The 22,159-nt window shown below is 43.3% G+C and overlaps 1 protein-coding gene across 3 annotated transcripts in view; it reads right to left on the bottom strand.

The window, feature by feature from the left end:
• Window positions 1–22,159, bottom strand: part of Ccdc91 (coiled-coil domain containing 91) — a 163,516-nt gene that overhangs the window by 12,042 nt on the left and 129,315 nt on the right. For all 3 annotated transcript variants that reach the window (XM_029478591.1, XM_021165354.2, XM_021165355.2), the window contains one exon: window positions 13,556–13,669. In XM_029478591.1, coding sequence (XP_029334451.1) covers window positions 13,556–13,669 — 114 coding nt within the window. The remainder of the gene's footprint in view (window positions 1–13,555; window positions 13,670–22,159) is intronic.

Here is a 22,159-nt window from a genome sequence, read left to right as displayed (position 1 = left end):
GCAAGGTGACTAAAGTCCAGCAGTTCAAAGTTTAGTCTGAAAGGCACCAGTATGATGCTCATTCTGCCAAGAGTCCTGAACTGAGGAGGAGACACATTTGGAGCTTGCTCAGGGGAAGGGCGTGATTTCCAAGAGTATAAAGAATTGTTTCTGCATCCTGCTAGGAGGAAATGAAATCACAAGTGGCAAGGTGTCAGACCAGCTACATCCCAGAAATGCCAGGGTGATAGACGGGCTACATCCCAGAAGTGCCACAGTGACAGACCAGTGACATGCCAGAGCCACCAGCAGCTGGCTGGCACTTCTGTGCTTGCAGGACTGACTCTATCACTGTCTCAAGATCACTCCACAAGGCTTCCTGCATAGACAATGCCAGTAACCTGCCATAGTTGTTAATTTAAAATTCTTCATAAGGGTTGTACAACTTCAGCTTCACTGACAGTTTTCAGGGGAAGATACCTGCAATCCTAGCACCTGGGAGGCTGAAGCAGGGGTATAAGTTAAATCCAAGGCCAGCCCAGGCTACAGAGTGAAACCCTATCTCAAAAGTCAAAGCAAAACAGAACAGAGTCCTTGTCTGGGAACCAGCAAAGTCTGGGCTCATACTTCCATACAGCAGAAGTAACAGTAACAGCAGTGGGAAGTGATCTTTCCAAAGGAATTCATTAAGTTCTGTAAAATGAATGAATAATATAGCAAAAGACTATCTGCTCCCAAATACATGATGATTCGAAGGGCTTGGTATGAGTGCTCTACAATTTCTGCTACCCTTCCAGAGGGCCAGAATTCAGTTCCCAGCATCCACATGGTGGCTCACAACATCCTGTAATTCCGGTTCCAGGGGTATCCAATGCCCTCTTTTGGTCTCTGTGGACACTGTAAGTAATACACACACACACACACACACACACACACACACACACACACCACATAAAATCAATTCATGTTTTTAAGGTATGTGAAAACATTTACATAAAAATTAATCAGAAAATATCTCTAAGCACTCCTTAGTGACAAAGACTACAAAGGACTTTGGATGTCAAGATCAAACAGTAAAGCTAGGGGAGAGGCTAAAGAAACACCTTAACACAGCTCAAAATAAATAAACAAATCCATCCCTGAAAGGCAGTGTTCTTAAATCTGTGCCACACGGAGGCAAGAAGTTGGGAATACAGTGAATATTTAGGGTCATTACAATGCCTGATTATTCTGAACATGTACTTCTAAACAACACGTGCCTCAAGCTAACCTTTGGTAATAAAAGTACAGTTGAAAGATATTTATCAAGTAAGATATCAGAACTATAGCTACAAATGACAAAGGATGACTAACTACCAAAACTGCTTGATAACAAACTCTACAAAATGTTTTGAACTATTCAAAAAACAGTATGTATTTTATAGGCAACCATGGCACACATAGGAAATGAACAAATTTACTTAGTAAAAACAAAAGTATTTGGTTTACAGACAGAACTGCTTGTACAAATTGTAACAAAGTGAGAGGAAGCCCATGGAAATATTTTACCAGAACACTGTGGGCAAGGTAGTGGCTTGGTTATAACTGAAACATGCTTTATGAATATGAAAGAAATTTTATAGATGTAATTCCCAGATAAAATACAGGGCTTGGGTCACCATCAGTAACTGCCAATGCCCAAATCCCACATGTGGCAGAGGATCCATAACCATAGGTATTAATAAAGATCTGTAGAAAGAGCAATGTTGCTCATGAATGTGCTCTGAGAGATTCTCCAAAGGATGCGACTTCGTGTCCACAGTGCTTCTGACAGGACTATAACCTTCATTCTTCTGGGTTTCTTATCTACAGCTTGCCATCATCAACTTAAAACCATGCTAATAATTACTTTTGAAGAGACATAATGTTTACGTTGTTCCATCTCTTTAGGAACTTCCACAAGTGTCCTCCAGGCCTCCTTTCAGGTCTGATACTCCATCTTAGCCATAAAACTCCAGGGGATGATTGTATCTTACATCTCAAACATGAATATGAACATTTTAATTAAAAATAACTGCTGCAGTCATAAATCTATCCATTCTTTCTAGGGATTAAAATGATATGTGAGTTCCTTCAACATAGACTTAGATATTAATTAAAGGTTGCTCAATTATTTAATCCATATTTTGACACATTTACAGTATTTGATAAACTATTCATATCTCCAAAGTAATTTTCTCCTTTTTCTTTTCTGCATCCACTCATTGCTGTTTATCTCTTGCTCAACTTCTTTGCTGTCCTGTGTCTGCCTGGATGTCTTTCAAGGCTCCCCTCAGAACCTCTTTGTGCTTGGCATGCCCTGTGTCTGGGATGCTCTACTAGACTTGACCATTCTCTGCTCACAGCTCCTCCTACATGTTGGCTCTGTTCATTTGGAAAACCTCTCATTCCTCCCTCCCAACATTCACTTATAGTCCTGATCTTTCCAGGTCATCTCAAAGTAATATTTTGCTTTCTGTCAATTTTATGTAAGTTCTCTAAGGAAACAGGGCTTCTGCTTTGTTTACTTCTATGGCTTCAAGGTCTATTCCCTGACTCAGTGGGTATGGTACTGGGGCAGCTTTGTCTAGGCTCTGTTTGGGCCAGCATTTAGAAGACCAGCTGGTTGTGGTTTGGGTGAAACACCCCTCAAAAAGCAAATGTGTGCCTTGGCCCGGCGCAATGCTCACATGTGGGAGGGCTCATCCTTGTGTGATGCTCTTGTGGAAGAGACTGATCCTGTTACAATGCCCACATGTGGGAGGGTTGGTCCTGATGTGATGCTCACATGTGGGAAGATTGGTCCTGATGTGGATGCTCACATGTGGGAGGGTTGGTCCTGATGTGATGCCCACATGTGGGAAGATTGGTCCTGAAGTGATGCTCACATGTGGGAAGATTGGTCCTGAAGTGATGTTCACATGTGGGAGGGTTGGTCCTGAAGTGATGCTCACATGTGGGAGGGTTGGTCCTGATGCTCACATGTGGGAAGATTGGTCCTGATGTGGATGCTCACATGTGGGAACACTGGTCCTGATGTGATGCTCACATGTGGGAACACTGGTCCTGAAGTGGATGCTCACACGTGGGAAGATTGGTCCTGAAGTGATGCTCACATGTGGGAAGATTGGTCCTGATGTGATGCTCACATGTGGGAGGGTTGGTCCTGAAGTGGTGCTCACATGTGGGAAGATTGGTCCTGATGTGGATGCTCACATGTGGGAGGGTTGGTCCTGATGTGATGCTCACATGTGGGAACACTGGTCCTGATGTGGATGCTCACATGTGGGAAGACTGGTCCTGATGCTCACATGTGGTGGGGTTGGTCCTGTTACAATGCTCCTATGGGTTGGTTCTGATGTCTGAAGTGGTGCTTTGGGGGATGGGGGACAAATACATCACGAAAGCTTTGACCTCATCAATGGATTAATTCACAGATGGATTTATGATCTGATAGCAGTACTGAATACTGGTATATAAAGAAGGTGTACCTAGTTAGAAGTAGACAATATATCCTATGCATCTAGTTTCTCCAGGATTGCAGTTTGGTTCATGGCTTGAAGGCTCAAGTCTATGGGCGGGGGTGGGGTTACTTTGTCTATCAGCATATGACAAATTTTCTTTTTAATTTTTAATATTTTTATTACGTATTTTCCTCAATTACATTTCCAATGCTATCCCAAAAGTTCCCCATACCCTCCCCCCACTTCCCTACCCACCCATTCCCATTTTTTTGGCCCTGGCGTTCCCCTGTACTGGGGCATATAAAGTTTGCAAGTCCAATGGGCCTCTCTTTGCAGTGATGGCCGACTAGGCCATCTTTTGATACATATGCAGCTAGAGACAAGAGCTCCGGGGTACTGGTTAGTTCATAATGTTGTTCCACCTATAAGGTTGCAGTTCCCTTTAGCTCCTTGGGTACTTTCTCTAACTCCTCCATTGGGAGCCCTGTGATCCATCCAATAGCTGACTGTGAGCATCCACTTCTGTGTTTGCTAGGCCCCGGCATAGTCTCACAAGAGACAGCTATATCTGGGTCCTTTCAGCAAAATCTTGCTAGTGTATGCAATGAGAGGGCCAGACAGCAGATATTTTAGGCTTTAAAAGTCACCGAGCCACTGTCATGGCTGTCTGAACATAAAGCCCAGCTCTGCAGAGTCTTTTGGGAACGCTCTCTCTTCCATCTTGGTCCTGTCAGATCAGAGTGAGATTCCCACCTTTATTCAAATTTTTCTTTCTCCCATCCAAAGTGAGGAATAAACAGCTCTCTCCTTGGCATGCACTCGGGAACTAACATAACAACATTCCAGGAACAGGTTCTCTGGGGAGTCAGTCACACAAACCAGAGACATAGTAGTGTATTGAACACATTGCTTGGCCACTAACTAGGCTTGATGTCCCCTTTCTAGTGGCAACTTAAATTTCATTTTGAGAATTCTTCCTTCTGTGGAAGGAGTGTTTGTCTTTCCCAACTGACCCAAGTGGGTTAGAAACTATGGAGAATCGGGGTGGGGTAGGGTGGTAGGGGGGGGGGGCAGGGCGGGGAGGATTTTCTCCTTTCTTTGTCATTCTAAGACGATCATTAATGATGCTGCCTGTAGTTTCCAAGACATCTTGCTTCATTTCCTTTTAACCAGTCTGGTGTACAGATGCCAATCAACTCTGTTGCCTTTCAGTAAATTCCCATTTCCTAGAGTTGGGCTGGTCTACTACCGTCTAACGTTTGTAAGCAAAGAACCAGGACCCTGAGTGGCTGTGTATGTTTAATCTAATTAATGCTGAACTAAAGTATACACAACTACCTACTGCTTCAACTTTGTTTTCACCCTAGCACACACCATATATGGCAGGAGCTACAAAGAAATGCAACCCTCCTGGAAAGAACCTTCCTGTGGCCCAAAGGTGTCAACAATCAGCACTGCATCAAGGAATACAAAACCATGTGCAAGCCTATGCTACAGGCACACCTGCCATCTTATCTAGGGCTCTTTTGGTTCTGGAGGGCAGCTTGGGGCTACAGAATGTGTTCCAAGGCAGCCTGAGCTACAATGTGAGATAAACAAGAGTTAGTCCATAGCTCAAAGAAGAACTATTCCAAAGTATTTCATTTCAGATACAGAGCTCAGAAAGCATCTATCTGAAGACTACATCAGGAAAACCAGGAAAACTATGTAGAAGGTTCTACACGTGAAGTTCAGTGCCACATGCTGATGGGAGCCATTAACCTTGGGATCAAACAGTGAGGTACAAGGAAAAGATGGCAGTGAGCAAATCCACCTCACACAGCTAGAACTTCAGCCACCTTTCCAGGCTCTACAGTCCCAGGCTTAGGTCAGCTCCTCTTGGCTGCCTGTGTCTCAGCTTGGTTGTTTTATACTTAAAGCAGGTGCTGAATAAAGCAGAGAGCATGGTAAGGTAGTCTTCTGGTTGTTAGCTGTCTGTCTGTCTGGTCCGTGGTGTACTCTGGACCTTAGACAAGCTAGGCAAGCATTCTGCTTCTGAGCTATAGCCCCAGCCTAGGGAACAGGTTTAAAATGGCAAGGCCATACAAAAGGAAAAAAAAAAAAAAGGAGAGACTCCCTGATGAGAGCCAGCCATAAATAGAGAACAGAGATGTTCAGAGGGCCAGGAAATATGTTGGGATTTAACCCAATGAATTCTGTGGAAAACCAGGCTCTTTATCCCAGGGAGCTCTGTGGTGAGCCTTCAGTGAGGAAAACTATGTGACTGTCACTCAGAAAATATCCCAAATTATAGAGGTGTGTGTGTGTGTGTGGGGGGGGGGGGTTACAGCAAGATAATAGCAGAATCCCAGACACCTGACAAGACCCAGCGAGACATAACTTCTCTGTCAAACACGGCAGAGCTTCTGGAACATGTTATGAAACTTGGGCATCAGCTACAGAAAATTTCAGAAAATTTCAGATTACTGTTGTGACCAAGTGGAAACATTCACTAAGATGCCTGACAATTCTTATGGCTCTATTTTAATAAGAATGGCCACGCCACCCCCAGCATGACTTCAAAGGATCAGTTTTAGAAGTAGCTGAGAGGATAAAAAAACTAGAAATATTTCTACAGTAACCATGGTGACCTGGAAGAAATTCCCAAAAGTATGTGGTGGTAATTTGTAATATGTCCTGATTTCTCATATCCTTCCTGCTTGAGAATATGTGCCTGTGCGCATGGGCAGTATTCAAATAGGCTGCAGCATCTCATCTTAGGTGAATTTTAAACACTGAGAAATAGATGTTATAATAAAAATTAGTTTTAGATGCTGGCCAGACAGCTCAATGCTTATAAGCAATGGCTGCTGAAAGAAAGGACCTGGGTGTTGTCCCCACAGTCACACTGGTGCCTCACCAATCTCCAGCTCCACTTCCAGGAGGATCTGATGTCCTCTCAGTCTCCAGGGGAACCTTCATGCATATGGTAGAATAAACTTACACAGACATACCCATATATAAAAAGAACAATTAAAACGAGTTTACAGGGTGCAAGGCAATGTGAGCTCTGAGCTTGAGGTGCATGGCAGAGGATGATGGACATTCACAGAATCACAGCTTGACCAAATGGCAATGAGGGAAGAAGATGACCAGGAGTTACTAGCACAAGGATCCCCATAAACAGAGAGGGGGGAAAGGGAGGGAGAGAGGGAGGGTGAGGTGGAGAGGGGGGAAGAGAGGGAGAGGGAAGGGGGGAGAGGAGCTTCACAGGGCGCCACAGCCCCAAAGCTGATGAATTCTAGAAGAAGTACCCCTGTGACATTCTGGTTAGAACTCCCTGCTTAAGAAATAGTAAAAGATATCTGTAATTTTAGTCAAAGGCAAAGCCAGACTTATGATACACCCACAAACAAGGGACTTCATTCAGAAACAATATGGAGACGAGAGATGACCTTTCTCTCTCTCCTTTGGAAGTGAGCTCCCAGAGGTAGCAACCACTACGGCTTATGACTCAGCAGCACACAGACTGGCAGAGGTCAGTTTGTCTTTGAAGGAGAAGAGACACCAAGTTCCTTAGAAAAGGATGTTCTCATGATGTTTCCAAGACAGTATTAGTTACGATGGCATTTTTCTGTTGTTAATTTTTGGCCAATATTTTTCTTTTTCAAAGAAAATGAATGGTGGCTGTGGAGATACACATGATAGAAAAATTACCACCACAATAAACCAGACAGATTAAGACATTACCAAGGGTCTTAATGCAGTAGGTTGGTCTGATGCTGCCTGTAATCTAATGCTAAATACTGGCTCTCAAGATCTGGTTGCACATGAGTAGATCCTCACTTGCACCTAGTAATGCTATGTAAATCTTGCTCCCCAATTAATTGGTCAATAAAAGGCTAGAGCCTGTGATTGGGCAATGGATGGAGAAAGGCGGGACTTGAGGATAGACAGAGTAAGGGAGTTTCAGGTAGAGAGAGGAAGAAATTACACGGAGGTGGAGGGGGCCACCATGAGAGGAGATAGACCATGAGCATGTGGACAGGAGGAACAAGGGACATTATGGCTGAGAAATAGAATAGTTCCAGGCCCACCCAATCTAGGCTTATGGCTTATAAATAAAATACCTGGACTGTGTGTCTTTTATATGGGCTAGCTAGAATGTTTTATTTATTTTTTTATAATTTAGCAGTGAAGTTATTTCTTTTCTATGGAAAATAAGGAAATAAGATGATAATTTCTGGAGGTAGTATATTGAAAAGTAGTACTTGACTCACTCACGGTCTCTCTAAGGCAAAGAATGGCAAGCACAGGTCTTCATCAACACATGAATAGTATTGACCTGTCACTGCTACATCTCAACCCTGAACCCAATTCCTAGTGGCCAAGTCTTTGACATCCATGGTCATAATGTGTTTCCAGACATTCTGCAAGAAACTTGTGAAAATTAGATCAACGCCTGGAATTCAGTTTTCTTAACTTGCTACAAGCAAACCAAACAAAACCTTATTTTAAATACCAACTTGTATGTCTGGGTACACTTCAAGGAGACCTAGCGAGGCTCTGCATGGTAGGCTCCTCTTTTTCTCAGTGCCCAAGGGAAGCATGATAAAATGTGAGTCTGGCATTACCCCATGTGAAGAAAAGTGTTGAAGAATGTAAAGTCCTGTTAGAGGCTTCTGAGCAAATTCTTAGCCCCATCCATGAGAGGCTAAGATATGGCTGGAGGCATGATAGACAGGCAGAGGTTGGTGAAGCAGAATCTGACCATAGCAGGGAAGGAATGAGCTACTTTCCATGGATGGGTTTCTGACTCAAAATAGAAAATAACCCTGGACTGCCTCTGCAGTAAAGAAAGGTCACTTTGTGAAAACAGAAGATTTGGTCTCTTACAGGAATAAGCAAGCCTACTTAAACACATACACAACTTTTGCTGTATACCACCTTTCCTGGGATCCTTGGTGCCACCCAGGTCTTTGCCCAATGGGCATGGTAACTAGCAGAACAATATGGTGGGGGGCAGGTCTACAGTACTGGTGGTAGAGCTGCCTGAGATCCTGGGAGAGGCTGAAGAGAGCAGCAATCCATGATGGGGGGAACTCTGTAGTGATGCAGTGGTTTGGGGGTCACCAAGGCTCCTGCAGGAACCCCCACCTGCACTCTGTAAGCAAGCCCAGAAGACTCACTGGTGTCATCAAGCTGGACTGTACTTGGACCAATTTAAACTTATTCCTGTCTAGCTTATGAATGAATGAGACTCAGACTGTGGTCATTCTATTTGGCTTTGACAATTCCTGGGGAGGGGGCAACCTGTAATCTATTTTTCTAATTGTTGGCCTGGCTACCTCCCCTGCGGTATACCCCTAAGACTTGCTGTTTCTCCTGGCTGTGTGCCATGTATGTCTCCTCACTGTGGCTTCCTCCTCTCCCAAGCCCTTCTCCTTCCTTCTCCTCTCTCCAGGTAACTCAAAGCCCGCCTACCTCTAATCCCTCCAGTATTGGCTGTAAACACTTTTATATAACCAATAGTTTCAAATTAAGGGACAAGGTTTGTGCAACAAAAGTTGGTAAATGTGAGAATCTACTCACTTAGAGGCTACTAGACCTCTGGGGTACAAAATTTGCCATTATAATTCATAGCAACAGACCAAACCTCAAGATAGATAGGCAGGGCTTTGGTTCCCAGGCTTGGAGTCTAAGGAGAAATGGAGAGTAAGAAAGGAGGCGGACAAGGAGGAAGCTCCTATGAGAAGAGATGGTTCATGAGCACATGATCATAAGGATCAGCCTGTTGGAGTAGGAGTGACCCAGGAAGAACATGGCAAATGACATCTTGGGATTCCTGATAGAGAAATAAACAAACAGCACAGAGGGTTGATATCTGCCCAGCTCTAGTGCTTTGAAGCTTATTGTAAATATAGAGGTTTTGTGTCTTTCATTTGAGAACACCACCATGTCTAGCTTTGTTCTTTAGTCTCCATTTTGCCCACCCCAAAGTCAAAGCACAGACTTAAGAATCTGACTGCCATTTTCTGCCTCTGTGACTTGGAGGCTGTGACTACTGGGGTGAGGAGATGCAGAGCCACATGCTGTCTCCTCAGATATTCTTAGACTAGTGGGCGTCTTTGGGAGATGACATACAAGTGGCTTCATCACCACGGTTATCATGTCAAGTTCTGACTTCAGACTTCCACAACTTCTTCCAGATGTAATCTCTGTCTTTCCTTCTTGGTGATCCATTATTTGTACCATGAGACTTTTAGCCATTCCCAGTACAACACTTACTGTTTGAACCATTTCAATATAATGTCATCAAAATCATAAGCCTTCAGTAGGAGTGTGATGGTCGTATGTGACGGTCTGATGGACAGACAGATGGCATGGCCCTGCTCACATGTCTGTGAATATTCCCAAGAATGACATTATGCAAGGACACTTTAGATCAGAAACGCAGGTCAAGAAGGTGAAGTGGAGGTAGGCTTGAGGTTCAGTGTATTTATAAGGTATAGACCCTCAAGGAGGGATGCAGGACAGCAGTCAGCACAGAACACACTTGTACTGACTACAAAGCTGCAGGAACCTTTCAACCTGCACAGATTGTTGGCTTTGCTAAGCTTTCTTCTACTTGAAATGTGCTATGCTTCACTTTCAGGGAAGATGTCCATGGGGGCCACTTGGCAAGGCAGCTCATACTGGCTGATTTTACCGACTCTGATGGTTTAAATGAAAACAAGAGAACTGAGAAACCAGTCGACAGGGCACAGTCCTCGCTGTCATGTGCCTCATTTAAGGAAAGCAATCTCAAATTATGACATCCAAATCAAAAGCCACAGTGGGTCCTGTGGGCCTTGACACTGACATACTCCTGAGTTCATCTTTTTCTGTCTACAGAGCTGGTCTAGGCCACTCAGGAGGAACGACTGATTAGGATGAGGGAAGTGGGGCAGGCAGGCCGGGGACAGAAGAATGGCACTGCCTCCACACGGACCTACAAACAATGTAAAGAATAACTTCCGTAATGCAACTGATTTATATACCAAGAACCGAAAAGCCCTCAGCACACTCAGCTGCTGTCAGGAACATGTCGCTAATACTCTTGGTGGAATGTCAGAATTATGAAGAGACTTAGGACAGCAGAAGTGTCAATATTATCACGACAAAGAACAGACAAAGCAGTGGTGTGACAGTTTCTCTAGAGTTGTCTGAATTCTAGTAACTGTCACTATCATAAGTAAAGCTCCCATTGGCTCAGTGTTGCTTGTAACAGCGTCAAGTAAAATCTCAGGGGACTGCATCAAGGCCTAGCCATAATTAAAAAATCTCTGACAATGTCTTGGCCACAAACCTTTTAAGTAAAGATAATTGCTCCTTACTCCCTTCAAAAAATCTAAATTAAAAAAATCCTCCCAAGTGAAGGTTATTTTCCTGGAGGTGATTTTGAAAACATGGGCCATAATTCTGGTTCTTAAGAGGAAAAAATAATAATCCTTTATTACATTTGGATGAGATTTTATTTTTAGGAACCTCTGCCTGGCTGTGAGTGGCCGATGCTCGCTGGATGTTATTCACACTTTCTCGGTCACAGCGAGCTCATGTGTAACAGTCTGAACTTATGGGATGGGCTGGAACTCTTCATTCTAGACTAAGGGCTATCGGTCTCTATAAACCACAAACTCTTCCTCCCTCGAGAAGTGTCTGGGATGAGGTCTTTCCGTTTCTCTGTAACCTCCCTTACACAAAACAAAGGCTGTGTTACTAGTGACTATACCACTTTGCCTGGCAGTTTATATGAAGAAGGGAAGACGTCTCTAGAACACTAGGGAATGCCAACTATACAGTTCCATGGTGGGAGAGCAGGAGTGTTAAAGGGTGGAGAGCCCTCCTACCCCTGACTGAGGGCAGTGCTGCTTCAGTAAGAGATGGCATGGTACAGATAACTAAGCCCACTGACTAGCAGACAATAAGCAGATACTATGGAAAACTTTTGGAGTGCTAAGCCAAAAATCAACAGCGTTTTTTCTCCTTCATACCAAATTTAGAAAATTAACATAACATTTTCCCTTGGGTAGTAGTTTGGGTTTTGCAGAAATAGATTCCTTTGAAACTTTTTTAAATTTAATTTTATCTTTTTTACCTATTCACTTTATATCTTACTCACTGTCCCCTCCCACTGCCCTTCCCTCATCTCCCATTCCCTTCTCCTCTGAGTGGGTGGGGCCCCTCTGGGTATCCCAACCCTGGCTCTTCAACTCTTACAGAGAAATTTTTAAAAATACAATTGGGCTAAATATATTAAGTACACAAACTGTCTCATTAATTTTTCTGATTAATCATGAAAATTCTCAGTAGTAGGAATTGTTTTTTGTGGTGTGGCCTAGCAGTGCAGACTTGCGTCACTGACTTAGTGAACAGTGCTGGAGGCATCTGAGAATAACTAGTGTACAAGTTAGTCTAGATGTTTGCACCAGATGATTGACAGCTGTACTCAAAGTTTAGTAACATCTCTGTTGATGACACTCATAAACAACAAAAATGCCATTAGACCTGTTTTCAACAAAAATTATTGACCCTAGCTCCATCCTGGTGTATTTTAGCACTTAGTAGTCTTGAAAGATTGAAGCTATTACCTCTTATGGTGATCTGTATTTCATAGTATATGAAAAAATTTTAAATCATTAGAGAAATTTAGCATTTTGAATCCGCCATCCTATAATTTCTAAATACGTTAGAAGTAGAAGCAAATGAGGACATGTGGGGTAGGGAAATGTTCATTCCAAACTTCCCAGGCTTTGTGGAAGTGCTGAAGAGCTAAAGGACCCCAGAGCTGAACCTTCTCCAGAACAATGCCCCACAGAGCAGGGACTAGCTCTACAGGAGACATCTTTCAGCAAAGACTTATCAAAGTTCCAAGACTGAAACTTAAGGTTGCTGGAACCAAGAGGTTTCTATGGTGTCTGAAGTTAAGAATCTCAAGCTTGATCTAGTTAATTAGTTAGTTTGTTTATTTATTTAAAGCTTGTAACGTCCCCACAAGCCCACAGCTGCGATCTGGTGTGCATCAGTGACAGGACTGGGATAAAGGTCTCAGAGCTTACCCTGCAGATGGCAGTGCTAGCACCATCCTGAGCACATATTTCCATCAGTGAAACCTACCTAGCAACAAATGGTTTCTGGGTATTTTTATGTACGTGAAGACAATGAATGTTCAGAACAGTACTGAGGCAGCACAGAGTGCATCCTTACTCCACCTGCTGTGTTCCATGCACTGACTCATGACTACTCTACAAAGTGGCAGGCAGTATGTGGGTGTCCATGTCATCACACTGATAGCCAAAGTAGGAGGAGAAGCAGGCAGTGCAAACGGGGCCTGTTCTGTTGTGCTGACACTCTTGTCAATGAACTTCACAAGTCAAACTAGGCTACTTCCCACAAACAGGCAACTGACGGGTCTTCAGAAGGATTTAAACGAACACAGGTCAAATGGCCAAATCTATAATTAGTTCTTTAGACAACTGACACACAGGGATCAAGGGACCTGAAGAAAGCATTCTTACTCTCATTAGAAGCTTTTCGAGAATCCACATAGTGCCTTTGACAGAAGAGTAATACGGCTTTGAAAAAATAAAAAAAAATTATCCCAAAAAGGGTTTTGTAAATTTTCCTTGTTACATATTCTCTGTCTAGAATAACATCTCCAATATAGATTGGTTGATTTGGAAAAATATATTAAGTATGGAGAAACAAGCTGTCTATCAACAAAGAAAATATATGAATACAACAAACCAAATCTATATATGCAAATCTGTAAATACAAATCTGCAAGTGCATGGCGGCGCCCTTCCTGCAAGTCTAGAACTATCATTCTGAGAAGGGACCCAGGGACCCAGCCAGAAGCTGCTCCCTGTTGCTTGTTCTTGTCTGATGGGATGCCTACAGAGATGACTGCTTAATATATGATTATTCAGGGAAGCCACCTTCCAAGGAGATTACCCACTGTACTCTGAGGCATTTATCAAGACTTCGACACCACAGCATGTGTGTTGACACCACAGCATGTGTGGAGGCCTCTGCTGCCACAGAGGCACAATGCTGGGACCAGAAAGCACACTTACCCTTCTCTGCTCCCTCACGTACTCCACCAGCTCGTCCCTCGTTCTCTTTACGGCTTCCTCCATGGCCTTTTCACTTCTCCTCTGCTCCTCTACGATTGCGGCCTTGACAGCTTCCTGTTTGGGAAGGAGAGCACAGTGAGTGTAGCATGCCCCAAGCGCACTGTGTCACTAATGGAAGTGAAAGGTCTCTCAACAGGTGCAGCTCGATCCATTCCAGGCCAGTCTGTACAGAGGAATAGCCTGTATAAAAGCTTTTGGGAACTGTTAGAGGCATGAGGAGGAAAGAAACAGAATTAGCCATTTCCTGTAGGACATGGTGAGGCTAGCAGAGGCTACTTGGTTCCTCTGCAGCCTGTCCCTCCTGCTTTCTCTTCACCTAACTGCCTCCCTGTCCTCTGTATCCACACAAGACTTCAAACTCAATGCGTACTCTTCAAAGAACATCCCAAAGTCCATTGGTTTCACCCACACTGAGCTCTGTCACAACAGTCATCAGATGTGGTCTGGGTAGTAAGTTATAGCTACCTTAGCTATAACTTAGCCAGGTCAAGCTGCTGAGAGCTGGACACCATAAGACTCCACCTGTTAGCTGCTATCTGAAATGAGAGCTCCAGGGAGGGAAGAGGAACTCAATGCCTTATAGACAGCTAACATTCCAAGAAGGACAAACAGACTTCTCGGAAAGCAACAATATTTTCTGAAAAATAGTGCTTTATTGGTATATTTGTAGTTAAAAGTAAATAAAATAAAAAAGTAGTGTATGACTCAAATGAATGCTAGAGAACACAAGTACTTAACTCCCAGCACAGGTGCCTGGCATGTTTTCATAGGCTAACAGTGCCAATGAGTGTTCTCTTCACTTCTGATTCTTGATGGCTCTTCCCACCGTAAGGTCTATGTTTATTTTCTCAAACAGTTTAGACATGCATTTATAACTCAGAAAATGTAAAATAATGATGCACCATTACAAGTTTTATTTACTGTAGAAATTCTGTAGAACGTAGGAAATGAACATACAGTGATATACGTAGAAACATGTAAGCATATGCATGCAAGCCTGTAAACCTGCAAACGTATAAACATGCAAAAATGAGTAGAGTAGGAAGGGAACTGGACATACAGATAGGACTACCCCGCACATTCTATCACTGAAAGTTTTCACCTGAAACAGATTCCCAGTAATTTTTTTTTGGTTTATATTCTTTTATTATATGACCTATATTCCTTTATACAATTGTGTAAAGACTCATTTCTTTTACCAGTTCTTAATTAGTAAACCACATTTATGATTAAGGTTTCGGAGTAAATGCATGATTTATTTTTTATTTCTACACATGGTTGCAGAAAGGCATAGAAAGCAAGTGATTACAAGAGATGAGTGTCAGGTTTCAGATGCCACAGAATTCTCATCTGTGGTCAGCAGCCTGCTCATGTGTCCATTTGTCAAATTATCTGCTAACTACCCAACAGTAAGTGTAACATCCCTGGAGCCTCCTATGTCCCTCTCTTGGCAAGCTGTAACTTACCCACACAAACAGAACAGAAACAATGGGGTAATAACAGAGACTTCAAAAGACACTTGGGCCAATGGGTGATGCTGATACTAACTTCAGGAGTTTCTAGGAAACATATATCTGCACAGCCACATAGCAGTGACTGTGTCCAGGGCTCTCCTGAATGCAGGGCTCTCAGTACCGAATGTACACTGGTTTCCATTCCTGCCATTCAGGTCGGCAAATGGTTTATCCCCTATAGCCATCCTAGCCTCTCCCCAAAGCCGGCATCCATCTGATTTTCTCACCATACTCTTCAAACTCCCTCTTCAATACACTCAGAGAAAGGAGTGTGAGTGAATTCTCATTCCCTCTTACTGTGGAGAAGGGGGCAGCCTGGGTCTACAGCCAGCAGCTCTCTGTTCACGGGTGCACACCTGAGATTGGTTTGTGGGATGCCAAGAAAGCAGTGCAGGCAATGGATTTGCTTAGAGTTAGGAGTAAGTCTGCAAAAAACCTGGAAACATTGCTGTTTCAGTGTGGTAGGTGTATGATGGGGGGTATTAAGCACTAACAGAAGCTGGGTGGGTAGAAGGTTTGGGTCTCAGTATTCCCATAAGGGATGTTTGGTCCCTGCTGTAGCATTAAGGGGTGGGTCCTGATGGAAGGCAGCTTCATCACTGAGAAATTTCAGAAGGGTCTTGTCCCAATAGGCTCTCAGTTCCTGCAAGCCTGAGTTACTATAAAAAAAGCAGTCCAGGCCCCCTGGACTCCTCAGTTCCTGGCTCAACAAGGTCTCAGCTTTTACATAACCACTGTTGTTCTACCACTGGCCTGCAGTGACAGGACCCCGAGGCCTCACTGGAGACAGATGGCAATACTACCTTTGCTGGACTTTCAGCCTCCAATTCAGTGACACACATACGCACGCACGCACCCACGCGCGCGCACACACACACACACACACACACAAATGCCCGCATGCACACAAACGCATGCACACAAGGTCTTGAGTATGGAAGGAGACTGTTTTCAAGGAGGAGAGAGTTCTGGAGTCCTATAGTACAGTGGGGTGACTACAGTGAAAATATTGACCTAGACTGTCTAAAATAAAAATGATAAATATAAGGATGAGAGGAATATGTCAGATACCCTGATCTAACACACAATCTATACGTGTATTGAGACATTAGATCACACTATAACTATGTGGACTTATTATGTATCTATTAACAATAAAAGTGACAGATATGTGGGTGTCTCTGGAAGGGGGAGCTGAGTTCAAGGCCAACCTGAAAAAATGTGGTGAGACCTTGTCTTAAAATAAGTGAGAGGAGGGCTGTGGGTGTGACCTGATGCAGAGCGCTTGCTAACCCAGGCTCACTTTCCCTATCGCTGTAAAAATCACTGCAGTATAAAATGTCTCACTGGCTGAGCTTCAATTAGCAGAGTGTAAGCTCAGGTATTTTTTGTACTTCTCTGTGTGTCAAGAGACTTCCATTTCCACACAAACTTAAAGCTCAAACTATGGTTCAGAAGGGTTTTCTAGACACTGGTGTAGGAAAAGGAAAATTGTGTATGTCAAAATCCATGTACTGTGCAAAATCATCTTAACTTTGAATTAGTCTGCACTGGCACTGAATGCCAGAAGGAGACCATCTATAGGAAACGCCACCCAGTAACCAGTACTGTCTATCAGCTTGGAAGCTTACTGCTGTGTGAGGCAGGATTGAGCACTGGCAACTTAGAGGATGGGGACAGTGGACCCTGAATTACATGTAAGCAAAATGCTATCCTCAGGAGAGAATCTTATTCTTTGCACTAGAGAGTCTGCCCTGGTCAAAAAACAAACAAACAACCTTCTTACTGATAATACTATTTGCTTATTGATATACTGATTTCCACCATTGTTATAAAAGTTCCCCATTGTATTAGAACCTTAACAATTGTGATGGTTCCTGTATGCTCTGCCCAGGGAGTGGCACTATTAGAAAGTGTAGCCCTGTTGGAGTAGGTGTGTCACTGTGGGTGTGGGCTTTAAGACCCTCATCATAGCTACCAGAAAGTCATTCTTCTCCTAGAAGCCTTCAGATGAAGATGTAGAACTCTCAGCAACTCCTGCACCATACCTGCCTGGACGCGGCCATCGTCGAGCCTTGATGATAATAGACTGAACCTCTGAATCTGTAAGCCAGCCCCAATTAAATGTTGCCCTTACAAGAGTTGCCTTGGTCATGGTAATAAGTTCACAGCAGTAAAAACCTTGTTTTACTTGGCCCAGAAACCCTGTAAGATTTAGTCCCTGGTGTGTTAGAAAGGCATTTGCTAGCACCTGGTTTCAGCCGTGGTTCTCCATGCTGGGGAACTGGGCGGCCTCAGCTCTACAGGTCCTTGGGTCTGTCAGTGATCAGCTGCGGAGTTTACTATGACTGTCCACAACTACAGTGGGCTAAAAAGACGTGCAACAAAGGCAGGGGCAGCTTGTTCAATTTTCTTGGTTGTCCATCCTCTAGAAAGGAAGATGCTTAAAATCATTCATTCAGTTCATTCATTCAATTCATTCATTCATTCATTCATCATTTTGCAGAAAAGCCAGATGTACTTTCAGAACAAAAAGTGAAAGGCTGGAGCCATCTAGGTCCAGTCAGGGGATGGGGACCAACTCTTGTCACCATGCTGCTTCCCAGTTCTCTCTCGAGTTGTCTGTGGCCTGCTCGGGAACATCCAAGGCACCAGGCACTGCTGGCCACTGCTGCTGATATCCTGGACTCCCTCTCGGCCACACCCCTGGGATTCTCTGCATCTCTTTTCAACAGAGTCTCTAGAACTGCTTCTCACTGGTTGATCTTTGCTCTGGCAGACTGTCTCCTCCTGGAGGTTCTTGCTGTGGCATGTGCTTTGTCTGAAAACACCCTTGTTTGTCCAGTCAGCTGGTGATCTGGATTTCTAGGCTGGACACTTCTGTAGCTGTAAACACTGTTGAGAACCTGTTCTGGCTGGCTCCTCCTCACTGCTGCACTGCTGGGTTTTACTCTAGAGTTCCAACCTTTTGACACTGCATACCTTGCAATGGAGGTCACACTCAAGAATCATGAGTTTTTGAGTTTTTTTTAAAAAAAACTATAAAAATATCAAACTTAAGTAAATTTTTTATTGGGCTCAATTCCTACCTATCCTGGGACAGTGGGGCCTTTGGGTTACAGGCTGGGCCTACTGTTGGGAGTCTAAGACAATACTTACATATTTCTTCATTTCTCAAAAGTTTCATTATGAACCTAGCTATGGCTGATCCAAACATGGGCTTTAATAGTCAAGAAAGCTGCACATTTTAATTCTGGATTTAATAAAGTAGTGAAAAAAATCACTATGGAGTCACAACTTCCCAGTTTGATTGCTCTGAGTTCCATAAAGCTACAGCGTCATTTAATGGACTGCCTGGTTATTTACTATATCTGCATGCATTTATTTTAGCTTTTTAAATCATCATTCCTACTTTTATAGTTTATACATTTTAATTAAAGTGTAATTATATCACCATCTTTTTCCTCTCTAGAGCACCATCTATGATCTTTCCTTCTGTATCCTCCCCATACTTCCAAATTGACAGCTTCTTTATTATTGTTACATATACCTTATGTTAGAAGTAAATATATATATATATGTATATATGTATATATGTATATATATAAAACTACAACTTTGAATCTGTTTTTGTTTGGGCAGATGTGGATTCAGGGCTGACCACTCTGCACTGGACATCCAGAACATCACCCATCCCTAAGAAGCACTATCTCTCCTTCCTCGAGAAGTCATTAGTTGCCCATAGTTCTCTGTCTCACGGTGGGACCCATGAGGTTTCCCACCCTCCATTTCAGCACCAGCCTACTGATATTGCCATTGTCTTGGTCTTGTTTATGAGACCTTTTCTAGGAAAGACTGTTTCACATCAGGATTCCTGTAGCTCTTACACTCTTTCTGCCTCTCTTCCATGATGTTGCCTGAGCTGTGAATGCAGAGCTGTGGTACAGACATAGCCACTGGAGATGGGCCCTACAATCTGCTGATCACTTCAGTGGGTCCAGTTACAGATTTTCTGGGATTATAGAAAGCCTCCACTTTCTATAAATAGAGCTTTATTTAATGAGGGATGGCAGCCACACTTATCCAGCAAAGGTGTCTCAGGGACAAGAAGGGATCTCAGGCCACGCTTCTGAAGTTGTGTGTGTGGGTTTGCTGATGGTGACAGGCTGAGGGACCAGACAGGCCACATCTGTTTATACTCCTTCCTGGAAGGCACCTACGACTTTGTCTTTTGACTTCTGAGTTTAATATTTTTAATATGTGTTCTTATTCTCTTGCTTTAAAAACACAGCCTCCTGTACTAGAGAGATGGTGCAGCAGTTAAAAACACAGCCTCCTGTACTAGAGAGATGGTGCAGCAGTTAAAAATATTGGCTGCTCTTCCAGAAGACCCATGTTCAATTTCCAGCATAGACATGGCAGCCATCAAGTATCTGTAACTCCAGTTCCATGGACCCAGAATTTTCTTCTGGCCTCCATGGGTGTCAGGCATACTTGTATACAGACACATATGCAGGTAAAACACTCATACAATAAAATTAAAATGAAAAAAAAATCTTAAAAGGAAACACAGAGCCTTCTTTGTTTGGTGTGCACAACTCTGTCTGAGGCATCAAGGGGAGTTTTTAATAACTTCTTATCTCCCCCAAATCTTTCCTTCACTCTTTGTGCTCATGAGCAACCATCTCTGTTCATACTTGACTCTGCTGTGTTTAAAGCATTGCACACAAAAGAAGGGTGACAGTCTAGTGCTTGCAGCTGCAGCCTGTGGCCTGGCCTTAAGAACAGAGTAATCTGTCCACCTCACTTCCTTGGGGCCATTTCTTCTAACAATGTATTTAGGTCTGTTATCTTGGCTGCCCAGATTCCTCAAAAAAAAAAAAAAAAAAAAATCTTTCATTTCCCATGGCCCTCAGCCTTATGAAAACTGAGATGGGTGGGGGTGGGGGTGGGTTGCTGGGGAAGGCTAGGTTTTCAACACTCAGCACAGGCGCTCACCTTTGCTGGCCCACTCTACTTCAGGAGAGCTACAAAGGGGCTCCTGCCCTGATTCTGAGAGACCTTGCCTTCTTTCATTCAGTCTTTTGTTCAGTTTGGAAGCCAAACCTTGCCTCTAAGGAGTCTCCTAGTGGGCTCCCAGCTGGAAACTCTGTCGGGCATCCCCACATTGGCTTAGGGCTTTGAGAGGGGAAAATGGCACTGACTCTACTACACATTCTTCCTACTGGAGGTGCACATGTGACTCTAAAGATCTCAACAATTTCAGATACGCAGGCACCAAAGCATGGCACCAGTAGATGATCCTGAATTTTCACTGAATTAACGTGTTCCTTTTCCGCTTCAGATGTAAGCTGAGAAACACACTTAAATGCCACACCCCAAGTCCCGGCCACAATCTTAGGGGTATGGGGTTCATCCCTGTCCCAGTTGATAGGTTTGTCCCTTCCACCTTGTTTGTCCAGGTCTTAGGGGTGTGGGGTTCATCCCTGTCCCAGTTGCTAGTTTTGTCCCTTCCACTGTGTTTGTCCAGGCTTGTCTCTTTCCACACTTGTTTGTTCATCCTCCCCATTTCTGCTGCCACCACATGAACCAGGAAGCCATCTTCCTGCGTGTTAAATACCCAGCCATTTCCCGAAAGTGTTCGCAATGCTCCTGTTTGGGTGTGTCATATTCAAGGCTATCTCTTGAATGTGACCAAGGGTGCTTAGCTCTTGTCAACAGTCATTACGTTCTAATTTGGCCTCATTCAAGCTTTCTGAACACTGGAAACCTGACAACATCTAGTGCGTTTACCAAGAGCCCGTATTTGCACCTGAGAAACCATATTTCACCATAAGAGAACAGAGAGAACAGAGTCTTCACTGTCCTTCACTGACCATGTTTCCATCTGCAGCTGATCTTGGAAAGTACTTGCATAACTCCCCTGGTTCAAGTCCCAGCACCCACACAGCATTTCACAACCATCTGTTACTCCAGTGCAGGGGATGCAATGCCCTCATCAATTACCACAGCCAACAGGCAGACCCAGGGTGTACTAACATATGTGAAAACTCAACACTCATGCATGCAAAATGAAAATTTTAAAGAAAAGAAGACAGTGGTAAGCTAGAGGGAACAATACATATAAAATAATATTCTATTCTTATAGAATTATTTATCATTTATTTTGCTTTTTACTTTTGAGTGTGCCATGTACTGGAGGATGGCTTTGAACTCCGGCCCTCTTCCTTCCACTTCCCAAGTGCCGGGACTATAGGTTGGGATTACCATACCAGGTGAGAAGCTTACATTTTCAATGGGTTAATTTTCAGGCACAATGTAAGAGGCATGGGAATAGGGATGGCAGATGGGCAATCTGAGATGAATCCTAACCTGCATGCATATGGTGAAATATGGTTTTCTCTTTGAATAAAATAGGCAGCAGCCATAGAGGCGGAAGAGACTAGTGTTTCTTTCTGGATGCTATACTCTTGACAATTAAGAATGTCAATGAACTTTGAACAAATGAAGTTCCTATCAAATACTTCAGTAAAAACTACAAAATAAATGAATGGATCAAAATTCAAGATATCAGTACAGAGGTTTGGGGCTGGGGAAGTATCTTGCTTGGGAAGCCTGGACAGAAATATCATTTCCTTCTCAAGATTGGTTAAGTAACAATGTTCAATTTCATCAAGAAAATTTAGGCCCTGATTATAATTCCTGTGGCTTCTGAGAAAACACAGGCCCAAATTATAGTGCCTGTGCTTGGTTATGAGCCCTTATGAAGAGTCTACAGTGTCAGGTGGGGTTTCAGGGTGTAAGTACACAGAATCCATACAATGCTCTACAACAACACTAAAGTTAATGGCCATCTCTTCTATGTAGCTCAGTATCTGTTACAAATACATTACCCCTCCTTCACCAAGGATTTTAAATTAACTTAATGTAGAAATAGCCTGAGTTATAAATCTTCTCTTGAATATATCTAAAGGGTACACTCTGTGATAACCCCTGACACAAAGGCACGTGTGTTTCTTTTTTTTTTTTT

This window comes from Mus caroli, chromosome 6, assembly GCF_900094665.2.
Source record: "Mus caroli chromosome 6, CAROLI_EIJ_v1.1, whole genome shotgun sequence".
In the NCBI taxonomy this organism is placed as follows: domain Eukaryota; kingdom Metazoa; phylum Chordata; class Mammalia; order Rodentia; family Muridae; genus Mus; species Mus caroli.
The sequence above is the reverse complement of the archived record's forward strand: the minus strand, read 5'-3'. Positions and strand labels throughout refer to the sequence as shown.